Source organism: Manis pentadactyla, chromosome 10 (genome assembly GCF_030020395.1).
Source record: "Manis pentadactyla isolate mManPen7 chromosome 10, mManPen7.hap1, whole genome shotgun sequence".
Lineage (NCBI taxonomy): Eukaryota > Metazoa > Chordata > Mammalia > Pholidota > Manidae > Manis > Manis pentadactyla.
The window spans coordinates 21,608,165-21,622,224 of NC_080028.1; the positions used below are offsets into that span (position 1 = coordinate 21,608,165).

Below are 14,060 nucleotides of genomic sequence, written 5' to 3' on the forward strand. Positions count from 1 at the left end.
ACTTCAGAGCCCTGAACTAAACCCAGCTGCTCTGAAGTCCTGAACCAGTCACTAACAGGGAGCTGCAGCTCTCCAACCTAGATTGAGTAAAAAGCCTTTGGCGATGACCCCAGAACTACCATCTGACTGTAACTTTGAGACTCAGAGCCAGAGTCCAGCAGAGATGCTCCAGAATTCCTTACCCACAAAAAGCCAGAGATTATGGTAAATACCATCTCAAGCCGTTACACTGCAGATGATTTGTTACACAGCAGTAACTAATGCACACTGGGGACACCAACTATCACAGCTGTCACTTGCTTGTGCTCAGACTACAGCTCTTTTTTAAGTTTGGCCCAGATTTGCACCTATAACCCTTCCTTTCTCTCTGCAACGCAACTAAAACAAGACCAGGTGATGATACAGAAAAGTTAACACACAACTAGATGCATCTAGTTTCTAAATTTAACTCACTGACTTCACAATATGGGTATATAATTATAACATTTCTCTTCCTGATTAGAAACCTTCAAAGATTTTTCCCGAGGTCCCTCTATATACTTTACACAAGGATTGTCAACCCAACACTGGTACTACACCCAAAGGCCTCAAGGTAAAATGTAATCACATTTGAAAAGCATTGACTATATTATAGATTGGGCTTTTTAACTGTTTACAGAAACTAAACAGAGTGACTTACTTTTTAGAAGCATCTAAATCAGTTTGGGCTCAAACCTACAAAATTCCACATGTTGAAGTACACCAGAATGCTGCTTTCCCAGGGACATTTACCTCCTTCAGTGGTCAAGCAGGTGCCTTTCTTAAAAACAAAACTAAGAAGTTTATGGTAAACGTTTTTTGTAATTTACAAAGTCAGGTATATATGAAAAGAATTAGTTACCTAAAATGGTTTTAACTATCAATTGCTTTGGTCATTTTAAAAACTATTATTCTAAGAATCAGCCTGATTACCTCTTTTACAAATAATTGGCAAACTCACTAGGCTTTTTAAAAGTACATGTTACAAAAATTTGATTATACTGAAGTTGTTAAAATATAACCCAATTATTTATACATATTAACTACAAGTAAATCGATTTTTTGATAATTTAGGGTATGTTTCCTAAAAATATAGAACTCAAGTGACAAAACTTGAGATACATGTCTGAATAGGGATTGGAGTATTCAACCAACAGTGGTCAGTTTGCATTTTTTCCTTTAGGTTCTAACTTACACTTAATTCTTTCCACTTCAGGGTTCAATCTTTAAAAACTAGTTTTAAAAATAATCATCAAATCACAGACAAATCACCAACAGTTGGGTTTATTGGAACAGTAAGTTTGAAACTCCTGCCTCAGGCAAGGGTACTACAGTAATTATGTCAGGAATAGACAATTTCCTACACTGTCAAATATATAAAAGTTCCTTTTATTCTTCCGCAACACTGATCAACAAGCAGAATCAGTCCACATTTGCTTTGATCTACTGAGTTAATCCAAGCTTCTTCTTCAGAGACTCCGGCATCTCAGGAGGAGGAGGGCGAGGGAGCCTGAGGTACACCTTCACAGAGTCATAGATGAACCACTGTAGTGCAGTCAAAGTGCCGATCATGATGATACGGGCAAAGAGTCCCTTCCATACACCTGGTCGAAATATGAAACATGAATTTTAAAAAAGGTTATGTACCCAAAAAGTGTTCTTTCTTAAAGAGGAAAAAGAAAATCCTACCTTTGAATCCAAGTCTCCGAAGGACCAGAGAAGCACTGCTACCTTTCTCTTTATTCAACACAGATACCACAGAATCAGCAGGGTGAGAAACAATTGCACAGAAGACTCCAGCTGAAAAAGGTGAAGATAAATGACCCAATATGGAGTGAGTTGAAAAAAAAATTTCCCATCATAACAACCTTTTCATGACTAATAAAATTTTCTTTTCTTAGAGAAAATCAATTTAGAGTAAGACTGACAAGAAAGGTTATAAAGTTTATCCTATATAAAACAATAATCCTTCAAAAATTTTTATATTGATTTTAAACAACCAGCACTTTCTCCTGTATTGTTTGTTCTTGAAAACCTGACCAAAAAAAACACAAATAGTCCAACAGTGAAACCAATACATTCCCAAGCTTAGCCATCACATGCAAACCATAAAATAATCATTTTAGAAACTAATTATAATTAGCAAGTATTTATGAATCCTGAAGGGCACATAACATGCTATGGGATAATTAAACTTCTTTGGAATATTTTTTTCCTCACAAGAGGTCAATATATGAATGATTATTTGTGTTTAATTTCACAGACAAATGCGTTCTAAGTAACTCATACCTATGTAACCTGCCACAAATGTTACAACCAGTTGTTCTGCCTTTGAACATTCACTTCGGGGCTTTGGAACCACAAACTTGTATAACGCTTCAACAGTTCGTTCAAAGCAGGCAAACTTCATCATGGTGTATGGTATCTGTCTCATCCAGAGAGGAGCAACACCCTTGTAGAATCTAGGAAATCAGGAGACTTAATTTTACTCGGTTCCATACATTCATCAAGCAGAGATTTTCATCACTAACAGAAGTGTCCGCACACCAGTCGAGTCCTGATAGTAGAAAATGACAGCACAACGGCATGTCATTTCTATCAGAACCTAAGACTAACATGCAGGTATATTTATCTCACATGCCAATGACTCAAGCACCTTTGACTATACAACCAAAAAAGTTGCTGGATGTTTCTTTGACTGGAACTACAGGAAACAAGAAGCTTACAAGTAGAACTCAGTTAAAGACTAGCATCCACAAAGGCGGATCTAAGGAAGCATGTTGTGGCCTGACCTTATGCATTCTTAACTGTGAACGCAGACGACGATAATTCTAACATGCCCTCCCCAAAAAGTTAACAGTTGATGTATAGGTCAAATATCAAATAATTTGTAGATTAACAAATGATTCTTACTTTGGAAAAAATCTTTAATTCAGGGCTCAAGCCATATATCAACTTATCCTTGCCCCTGGAGTTTATGTTCTATGAAGGGGAGATAGACATTAAATAATGTAACAGCTTAATGCTAACAATAGCTTAATACTAACAAGTGCAATTTCCTCAAATGGGTATATTTATACTATAAATTTAGGCAAATGTTTACTTACGCATTTAAGCCTTCTTCCTTATACATTTTGGGAGCTGCATCCCTCAAAGTGTTGGCATAACCTGGTTGAGTTTGAATTCGAACCTTAGCAGCTTCCATAGGAGCCAGGGCAATGTCAGCAAAGAATTCAGCACTGGCAGAGGCAGCCAAATATAGTGATGTGCGCCAGAGATAGGCATTCTCCTAATTGAAAAACATGAGAAAGAACATGAATTGCTGTTGCATTGGCTGTTTTCAATTTAACTTAAGGGACAGCTCTAGGAAACAGTTCAATTTCAGACATTTTAAAAGTATTTATCACACAGTTCACAGATAACCCACACGTGATGAGACTATGTTCTCTCTCATACTTCATCAACTGGAGTACAATTTACTTTTTTGAACATTTAGATGCTAAGTATAGTTGGCCTCTTTAAAAAACTAAAAATTCCAACTTATCTGGAAAGTAGTTTAGTAAAATTAAAAAGCACTAAATCTAATGAAATACATTTTTCTTTTTTCCTACCCATCTCTGACTTATGATTTGTAACATGTTACTCACCCTTTGAGACCATTTACTTGGTTCTAAACAAGGTGGGTCAGAAAAAAAATCTAAGAGCCTTCTTAGTCTTAAACTAAGCTTAAGACTTTCAATTTCAAAGTTAAATTACATACCTCTCCAAGCATGTTGCTATACAAGACTTTGAAGACTTCATAAAAGCCAAACTTGCAGAGCCCTTGCATAGAGTAGCCAATAAAAGTTGGAGCCCATCCTTTAGCCAAACCACGAACACCATCCTCTTTAAGTGTAATTGAGAATCCATTAAATATGCCCTTATACTTTTGGGGGTCCACCTTTATTTAAAATGAGAAGGAAAAAAATTAAATGTACCAAAGAGCTAACACTTCTTAGGAATATTTAATTGTTTCATTATTATTACTTTTTCCTTTTGGTTCTAAAATAAACAACTACACAAAAGGTAGGTAAATACAAGTTCACTGAAAGATTATCAGTCTAATATCTATAATTACCTTTGTAAATGTATTTGTACATTAAGACCTAGCTCTCTTTCAGTGAGATTTAAGTCTCAACAGAGGGTTAGTTATGAGGGCAAAATTCCTACAAAAACACGAGAAAACTGACCCAGAAACACTTTTCACCACCCAACTCCACCACTTTTGAAAAATTAGGTTAAAAAATACTACCTAATAATAGATGTCTATATCCCTGTTATATGCTAGCCTGTACAGTAGATTATACTACAGTTTCTGAATTTAAGCTAACTAAATATAAGTTAAAAAGGTACATCAACATAATGAGAATCTGTCTTCTGACTTAAATTCACTTCAAGAGACAGGCATTAAGTTTTAGTAAAGGTATATTTCAAATCCATTCTATTAACTAATGGCAAAAAAACTCCTATCTCACTATTTATGCCAGTACTAGAATGGTTGGTATACATCACCTTCCTCTCCCTGCTAATATTTCACCTTCCTTTCTGTTTTAAGTAAGTAGACTTCTAATCCTGTTTGGGACAAATAAATTTTTGATGTTTGATTATTTTTGTTTCAATAATCCTAATTAAGATACTCTAGTTTTAAAAAAATTTTATGTAAATAAATATGCAAGAAGCTATGCCTACAAATTTTTAATATGAAGATACTGAGCATCCTTTTTAATCACCATAATGCTCACTGCCTTGATCAATAAATAAGAAATATCAAGTTACTTCACATAATACACAAAGAATAACTGCCCACTCTGACATGTAACTGCTTGTAAAATGGCTATTTGGAGCATAAAGAACCAGTAGACCCTGAAGAGGAACACTCGCCAGAACTGAGCCCAGAAGCAAAAAACCATTTACAGCCTGCCTGAGATCCAACAAACTACTCACACTGTTATTTGAAAAGAGGCTTTTCGTGTATTTAAAACACTAATTAAAGATTATGAGTTAAACACATTTAGGTTTGATTTCCTACTAACGTTGCTACCAGTGTGCTGTCTTCAAATTCTTCTCATTTATGAAGTCTTTAAAGATTATTTGGAATTAGGTCACACACAAGAGACGTTCAATGTTGTCATCTCAATACAAACCTGCATTCGGCATTTCACTAAATCCAGAGGAACGACAGCAGTGTGTGTCAGACCACAACTTAAGACCCCACCAAAGCCACACAGTGCATAAAACTTCATGGAACCATATTCACAACTGTACTCTGTAATAAGACAAGACACACCATGCATTTTAATTAAAAACTCATGTTACTGGTTATCGACTTACCTCCTGGACAGTTAGGTTTCCACACAGCTTGTTAGTAGATGACTATATCTTACAACTTAACAGCCATGCTTCAACAATATGTTTCCATTTAGTCCAACATGCAAAACAAACCTGCATTCTGCATTTAACCAGATCTAGAGGAACCAATGCTGTATGTGTTGTGCCACAGCTAATAATTCCTCCAAGTCCACAAAGGATAAAGAATCTGCCAGATCCATAGTCACAGCTATACTGCTCTGTTTGATTGAAAAAAAGATAAAGTAAGTATTTCTTCAGAGATGACTAAGGGCATGGAATTAAAGAGAACCGAGTTTCTCTGAAATACTATCACAACTGAACAGTAAGTTGAAAGATTTTTTTCCACCTAGTGCTAATAACAAGAAATTCACTGTCAAAAAACATTTAAATACTACTGAGTGTTCAATCTGTAAGATACTTGCTGTCTCTTATTTTGCCATATTAATAACATTTTCTACAACACCTATGGCTCTTCCAATTAAAGTCAAACTTCAAAACTTTAAATTATTAATTGCCAATAAGAACGCACTTCAGATTACAAATCAAACTCAGAAAGCACTCAACAAACAAAAACTTGCAAACCTCTACGTTTACCCCAGGCACAAAACTATCTCCACTTAAGGATTCCTGTTGTATAAAAATAGATAAACAAATACATTCACTACACAAATGATGTTAGCTTTAACTTTCTAAACTGAAGGGCAGTCAGATAATTTAAGGATTTTTTTGCCCACGCTAAACATAACAGAAGCACATACATTATTGAAACAGTTTACATTTTACAAGCACAATATAGATGACATTTTCAGGACTCCTACAATTCGCTTTTCAAGTCTCCTTGTACATACACTCTACTGGGATTTAAAATACAATTAGTTTAAAATTGGGTCTAACCACCAAGAATCCCAAGAGATAAGACCAAAGGGATCCCTACAAATTATCTCCTTTCTATAGCCTATGGGGGGCTGCAAGTAGCTTCCTCCACCAATTACATTTAAACAAGAGACCCAGTTACCTCATATACTCTTATCAAGTATTACTACACTTCGGGAATACTTAAGGGAAGGAGTATTTTAAATAAGAAAATTAAAGCCAAGTCAAGAAACAGATAAGACAGAACTGCGGGTGGCCAATGGTTAGAAGGACCCTTCACCCAACACTTAGTCTGCTGACCAACCGGGCTGACGGCGGAGGAGATAAAGAGCTAGTCAAGGCCTCTAGACGCCTCTACGCTCCCTCGAGGGCGTGGAGGTCACCAAAGCTAGCTGTGCCTGAGCCTTTCCACGCCCTTGAGAGCGCGCCAGGATCTGACAACCGGGATAGGGCGGAAAGGGCTGACATCCTCCCTCAAAACAGCTGGGCGCGTCCTTCCCTGTCCTCCACGCCGGGCCTCGCCGCGAAGGCCGAGCTGACCACGAGCCGGCACAGCGGCGTTCCGGGGCAGGGTCTGACCTCACCTTCTACGGCGGCGGCTGCCAGGCTGCGTGTGCGCCGGGGCGGGCCCGGAGGCCCGGCGGGGCTGCTGCAGGGACCCGCGAGGCCATCGTGCACCAGCTGCAGGTGAGGCGCGTTGAAGGGGTTCGAGCGCGCCAGATGCGCCACGGACGAAAACATCTTCCTGGAAAAAGAGAGTACAGCGGTCAGAGGAAAGGCAAAAGGGACTGGCATCCAGGGATCCAGACAAGGACCTTCATTCTATCTGCCTGAGCGCCCTTGAGGAGGTCACGGCGGCCTCCCCAGAGGCGGCAGACGGGGCCTACAGCCAAAGCGGCACCACCAGGGGCTCCGCTCCCCCTCCACCGCGGGTAAGGCCGAGCCACACTCACTCCCCAAGATGGCGCAAGCACCACCGCTCCCTCTGATCGGCTGCGACTCACAGAGACCGAACGTCCTCAAGGCCTTTAGATCTGTGCCCTTCGCGCGTCGTCAGCGGGACGCACACAGCACGTCGCTGCAGGCAGGCGGTACCGATTGGCGGAGAAGCGCGCAAAGGCCGTAGCGTCATCGCGTTCTCCTAGCAACCCTATCCCCACCCCTGCCCTTCCGGCCCGGCTTCTGCGCAGGAGGATTCATTCTGCGCAGGCGCGCATTCCGGCCCTGGGGTGTTGGAGTTGTGTGGGCTGCAGCTCGTGACCTTCTCTTTTTTTTGTCCCTTCACCTTCAAGCGACTTTTCCTTGATGCCAGGGCTTCAGTTCTTTCCATTTAATGAGACGCAGGGTAGTAGACACTTCAAGCAAAAAGACCGAATGCTTAATGACATATTGTTTCGATGTCTCAGTTATAATGTTACTGTGGTGTTTCATGTCACAACCTCTGCCGTTATGGCGTTTTCAAAAAAAATTTTTAAGTGCCATCCATTGACATTACACATAGACATGGCTGCATTTTACATCAAACTATAGGCGAGTATTTTAAAAGGAACGGTGCAGCAAGAACTGTTAAAAGTAGACAAGGCAGCTTGCTGTTTCATCACAGTGGTTTATGTGGCATTAAAACATTCAATAAATGCTTTTTAACATCTGGGGATACGGGGATGAACTAGAGTGGAAGTGACAGCAGATTTTGTGTGTTCAATAAATTTAGAAAATCTTCGTTAGTTTCAGTTTAACACAGAAGGGCCTAAGTTAACTGGGGAGACTTCAGTAGGTATCAAACCTCTGTTAGAATACTGACTTGACAATTCCCAGCTCTTGAAAAGTAACCTTGGGAATTTACTTACCTCTATGAGCCTGCTCCTTAAATGTAGGATGGAAGCAGGGCAGGCCTCATGGGCTTGCTAACTGTACGATTACAAGTGTACATAGTGTGCAGGCACTATGCTTGGTTTAATACTTAGCTCTCCCCAGTTTGAAATTCTTAATAGTTCATAAACAAAAGGCCCTTCTTTTTCTTAATTTTGCACTTGGCCCTGCAAATTAAGTAGCTGGTCCTGCATAGAAGTAATGCCTATCTTGCAGAGTTTATTATAACTCAATGAAATAATATCTAAAAGTGGGGATTGTTAACCAAGGAATAGGGTTGGGGAAGTAGACAGTGGATGGGAAGTTGGATAGGGTAATTCTTGCTAAATTGACCTAACAGGATTCTTGATGAAAGTGGGCCAACGTGATCAGATATCACTTGGGGGGATGGAGAATTTGATCAGGTATTGAGGGTGATCAGATAGTGAGGATGGGGGATTATGGCTAAACCATAATGGGGATTATGAATTCTTGCTACACTTGGGCTTTTGAAGGACATGCTCAAGGACAGGCATAGTTGGAAAGGGGCTCAGAGGAGCCAAACTACAGATTGGTCGAAGAGAGTCTTTGTCAATACATTCCTATTTAGTATACCAAGGAAGTTTGGCATTTTAATTTTATTCAGTATGGGCCACCATTTAGTTTAAATTTCAATGAAACTGTTAGAGTTACTCACGGCAATTTGAGCTAAAACAATGGATTGAAACACTGTTTACTGTACCCATGTCAGTAAGTTTGGCTTGATCTACCTTTATATTCCTCCTATTCTATTTAAGTTAACATGTTTATCAAATTACCCCCAAATTTAAAAATATAAAATGGCAATACTTATTATCTCATTTTCCGAGGGTCAAAAATCTGGGAGTGGGTGGTCTGGCTCAGGGTTTGTCATGGATTATAGTCAAGCCATCCCTGGGACTGAAGCCTCTGAGGCTGGAGGACCTGCTCCCAACCTCACTAACTTGGCTGTTGACAGGATGCTTCCGTTCTTGTCATGTGGGCCTTTCCATAGGGCTGCTCATGACCTGGCTTCCCCAGAGTAATTCAAGAAAGACAGAAGCTACAGTTCCTTTTATAACTTAGTCCCTGAGGTAACACTCCATCACTTCTGCTGTATTTTATTGGTCATGCAGACCGATCCTGAAACAGTGTAGGTAGGGTGGTGGGAGTCATTGGTGTCATCCTAAAGGATGACTACCACACACCCAAACCAACATTCTTAAGTCTCCATCCCCAATCATGTTACCCAGGTTTCTGTCAATTTAAATTTTGCACACCTTTTTCTCTTACCCTCTAGGACATCCAACAGTGGGGTCTAAAAGCAATCAGAAATGTTGACAATAGGTCTTAAAGAGAATCAACAGACCCTGCAAGGCAACCATGTCAGAGGAGGCCATTATAGATTTTATAGGCAAGGAGAGGCTAAGTTCCTCAGGCAAGGGAGGAAGGGCTGTTCCTACAGGCAGAGGAGGCTCAGCAGAATTTAGGCGTTCAGGATCCTAGTGTCATCAGAATCTGCCCATATGGTCCCATTCCAATACTCAGGGTCTCACTGCTGCTCAAAAAAATGCCCTGACTTCAACAGGAGATCTGCAGGATTGGGAATTCATTTACATTATAATTCAGGATTCAATTTGGGGTTTGGTTTTTAGAAATTACAATCTTGCAAATACAGAAAGGCAGTCATATAAGCTTTCTAGTCACTATCTCATCTTGAACCGAGAAGTTAAAGCCCTAATCTCACCATTTCCTTTCCCCCAGTTATCCAATATAATTAGGATAAACCAACCACCCCACTGCATTTCTTATTTTCCTTAAATATTTTATGGACATATCTACTTGGTCACCCAAAGCCATGCCTTCTTTAGGTACATGATTACAGGTATCCACTGATGATAATTAAGAAACTTCACTAATCCAAGTAATGGACAACCAGTGCCAACTTTATCATTGACAACTTGTCATAATAGCATTTAAATCCAATCTGATCAGATAACCCAGAACCAATTCAGAGAACCCATTCTTAAGGTTTGGTTTCTTCTGGAATTACTTCCAATAATACCATTGTCTATATCAGAGTTTGAGCAGAGAAGCACAACCACTGTGAGTCATATGGCATGAGATTTATTTTAGGGATTAAGCCTTATAAATTGTGGAAGCTGGAAAAGAAGTTGCCTCTGTGTCTGAGGGATGGGTCTGAAATGTCTATAAATTGCTAGGGCTTATAGTCAGGCAAGAAAGCTGGACATGCAGTGAGGCTGAGCAGAGACAAAGTGGAACCCACAAAGACAAACTGTATCGCCTAAGAATAAACTAGACCATGCTCTGTCTCTTACCACCTACAACCTTGAAGATTCAGGTACCTACAGGAGCCATAGTGCAGGTGCTTATAAGAGCCACAGTGCTGCACGTGCATCTGACCCAGGACTCAGAGAAACTGAAAGAAAAAGGTCCAGGAGTTGCTGCAAGAGCTCCACTTCTGGCTACTGCCCCACTCCAAAGTGAGCCAGCAGATCAGCAACCGTGTGCATGAGCTTCTACAGCACTGATGTCCTGTACTGACCTTCAGAGTGTAATAACTGCTGCTTCACTTCTGCCCTCGAAATCTTGCACAAATTCCCTTTGTGGTCATTCCTAACTCAGAACCACACTTAGGGGATAAACAGCAAGAATGTGAGATGCTAGAGAGATAGGACATTCAGGTGGAACTTTCCAACAGGCATTTGTAAACTTAGAGCTAGAGGTCAGGTTTGCATTTGTAGCTTTGAGGATCCTCCCTGTCATGGGGAATCACAAGAAAATCCTTAAATAATTCCTAGCACAGCCATGAAATAGAGGGGTAAAATAAATTATGCAAGGTAGACTAAAGTCCCATTTCATATCTGTCTGAGGAAAAAAAGAATAACATTCACAAGCACCTTAGTTATTATCTGATTTTATTAGAAATCTTGTTTTGTTTTGGGTTTTCTTGCATGTCTCCATAAATAAAATTTATCTCTTTGTATATGAAATAAGATAAAATGGATTTCACTATGAGGCCGTAATTTCCATTCTGGAAAGTTTAAAAGGTCAAACCATTCCCTTCCTTCTTTGGAAGGCTACCCTAGGTTCAGCCTAGTATATCTTGACTGTAAGACCAGGGACTACCCCTTTACCAAAGTGCACCTCAAGAGTTCAGACCCAGCTCTGCGGCCCAGGTTCAGACTCTTAAAATCACCCATTTTTGTTCAGGGGGCTGAAAACTGTGGAAATTGTATCTGCATATTCAGGGTGTGGATAAATGAAGGTTTCTGTGGCCAGAATTCTCACCTGGCCCTGGTTGGCTAGCTCACTACACATGTGTGGGCAATATGTTGTTATTGACTCTATATAAAGAACCCTGCCCAGTGCTCTGTACAACACGGTAGTACAGTTGCAAGGGTGCAGGAGAGCAGAGCAGAGGTCTGGAGTGGTGGTAGCACCGAGGACAGAGGCTCATAGCACTGCTGTGACGACAGAGGGGCCCAGAGGCAGAGACTGGCTTGCTGGTGCAGACTTGCTCTGAGTGGACTGGATTCTAGTGATTGACCTGCCATAATGGGAATAAAGTTGGGTGTAACACTTTCATCCCAAGAACATTCTACTGTCATTTCTTTGGTCACGTTGAATCCATAGCGAACTTGCCTGGGACTGAAACCCATTGGCAAGACAAGGGACATTGCAATTTTATAGAAAATAAAATGCAGGTGAATCATTTTACCCAGTCTTTATCTCTTGATACCTTGAAATTTTCTTCTTTCTGCAGCTAAAAGCATCAAATATGGTTTGCCCAAAGATAGGAGGCATACCCAGTATGGCAGACCCTAACACAGGCTGCACAGAAGGCGTATACATATGTGGCAACTGTAGTCATTCAATGGATACAATTCATCACCCTGACAGCTTTTAAGTGGGGCCTGGTATCAGAAGTTCGAGGTTCCCAAATGTGTTTTCTCATCAAAGCACCTGGGAGCTTTTTAGATACACGTATGCTCAAGCCACAAAAGATTCTACTTAGTTGGATGAGGAGTCCTGGAATCTGCCATTTTTTAAAGATCCCCAGGTGATTCCTACAGCCAGGTTTAGGATACTGATGATCTAAGAATTCAAAGACAGGCACAAGCCTGTGGAGTGAGCCTGACAGACTTTCCTATCTGTAAAATGAGACCACGTCCTGAATTACCTAGTTTGCCAAAGATATAAAGTGCTCAGTTACTGGAAAGGAATTCCAGCTGATCCATTTTGCTTCAAACTGACTGTTCACCTTGTTCTTTCACATGCCAGAACAGTGCAGGGCTGCTGGGTACATGCAAAGTGGGGCAACTTTCTAAGTATGAGAGGTAAAAAAGGGGACATGGGAATAGCAGCGCTGCTCAAAGATGGACACAGCCACAGGCTTACTGACGTACAGGTAATTTTAGAGAGAAATACATACATCTGAAGAACAGCAAATTTGAAGATAATGAATATGAATAGGAGGGATTAAACTTTACTTAAAGAAGTAGAAATAATTCCATTCATCCTAGAGACATGGGATAGAGTTCCTAACACCTAAGTTTCTATTATGCTCTGGGTCATTATGAACTGAAATGTATTGTAGTTTTGTCATTATTCAAGCCTCATGTCATTTATATTTTTGCTGTAGATACTGAGAGACCTACTCACAAATGAGCACAATGCAACTGAAATCAGCCCTAAATGTTATTAAAATGTGCAAACATAATGAAACTTTAGGGAAAATTCTCGAATTCTTCTATTTTATCTCTAAACTTGGAAGGTAGTCAGTTAGAAGGTTTAGGGAATCAAAACATATTCTTTAGAGAGCAGTATCTTCAAGTGTTAGTGGAATTAATTGACTGATTTTATTTTTCTGAGAGAAACTGCATACTGCTGACCGTTACACAGTTACAATTAACCTACATAACACTGGCAATTACTGCAATTTTCTAGAATTTATGCTGCTTTGAAACATTGTGAAAAAAGAAACAGTAGTTTTCATGTTTTGATTTCAAGAATGTCAACTTTGAAAAATATTTAAATCATGCATCATTAAAATTACGAAGTAGGAGAAAATAAACATCAAGGTAGAATTTTGTCAACTATTTAATTTACTTACCCAGGGCAGTTCATGGGTCAGAATAACTTGTTCTGGGGTGTTTGAATGATCAAATTAAGTGTCTGAATTAAATGAACAATATTATTCACTTCATTATTTAAGTGGTATGTCTAAAGCTAGGCACATATTTTGTTTTTTAAAATATATGATTAAGCACCTGAAGTCTGTCTAAATGAAAATGCAGTTTCTGTTAGAATGAAGTTGCTATACATTCCTTGTACACTGGTGGAGTCCAGAATTCCTTATAATGTGTTCTTGCTCATGAACATTATTTGTTCCAGTACTTCTGTTGTCTTTCAAACAAATTGTACCCAGCCTGAATTGTCATTATGTTTTACTGCTTTCATAATTTTCATTACATAAATGAATCTCCTTCTGAGTTATGTGGACAAGCTTCAATCTTAAATTTTAAGAACTCCTTTTATCTCATTTTGCCAAGTCCTAGTCCTGCTGGGTACTATAGCCATTGTTTTTCTGTTAAGACTATCTTCCAGTTAGGTCCAATCTTCCAAATAATATCTAGGCATCCTACCTTCTTGCCCGGTTGCCAAAATACATGGGAACTGCTCTGTGTAACAGTAATCTAGACAACTTAAAAGGCTTTGGAATACCACTCTAAAAATTATTTTAAAAAAATAAGAACAAGGCAAGTTAACATCACATACTTTTTTAACTTGTTGAAACACTTGAGATTTTGCCATAACAGCATGGATTAAGGGTAACTGAGAGAAAAAAAATCATAGGCATGTTTCAACCACTAAAATGTCTAATGTAGCAT

At 39.6% G+C, this 14,060-nt stretch overlaps 1 protein-coding gene and 1 non-coding gene across 3 annotated transcripts; both read right to left on the minus strand.

The window, feature by feature from the left end:
- Positions 1-1,286: 1,286 nt before the first annotated feature.
- Positions 1,287-7,386, minus strand: SLC25A3 (solute carrier family 25 member 3). Of its 2 annotated transcripts, none has more exons than XM_036891287.2 (8): positions 7,233-7,386; positions 6,864-7,024; positions 5,202-5,323; positions 3,779-3,958; positions 3,126-3,307; positions 2,308-2,480; positions 1,708-1,818; positions 1,287-1,622 (listed from the first exon to the last, which is right to left on the minus strand). In XM_036891287.2, the coding sequence occupies exons 2-8, from the start codon at positions 7,018-7,020 to the stop codon at positions 1,462-1,464; spliced, it is 1,086 nt and encodes a 361-aa protein (XP_036747182.1). In that variant the 5' UTR covers positions 7,021-7,024; positions 7,233-7,386; the 3' UTR covers positions 1,287-1,461. The 2 variants fall into 2 exon arrangements, with proteins under 2 accessions (XP_036747182.1, XP_036747180.1); XM_036891285.2 differs by lacking the exon at positions 5,202-5,323 and adding an exon at positions 5,500-5,624.
- Positions 2,553-2,800, minus strand: LOC118915602 (small nucleolar RNA SNORA53). The gene has a single exon (XR_005026148.1). It is a non-coding gene; the product is annotated as a small nucleolar RNA SNORA53 (small nucleolar RNA).
- Positions 7,387-14,060: the final 6,674 nt, after the last annotated feature.

Coding starts and splice junctions, on each gene's coding strand:
- SLC25A3 (XM_036891285.2), bottom strand. CDS start 7,020: ATGTTTTCGTCCGTGGCGCATCTGGCGCGCTCGAACCCCTTCAACGCG. Junction 3,959..5,499: donor TGGTTAAATGCAGAATGCAG/GTTTGTTTTGCA, acceptor TTTTAAATAAAG/GTGGACCCCCAAAAGTATAA. Junction 2,481..3,125: donor AAGGAAGAAGGCTTAAATGC/GTAAGTAAACAT, acceptor CTGATTTCCTAG/ATTCTACAAGGGTGTTGCTC.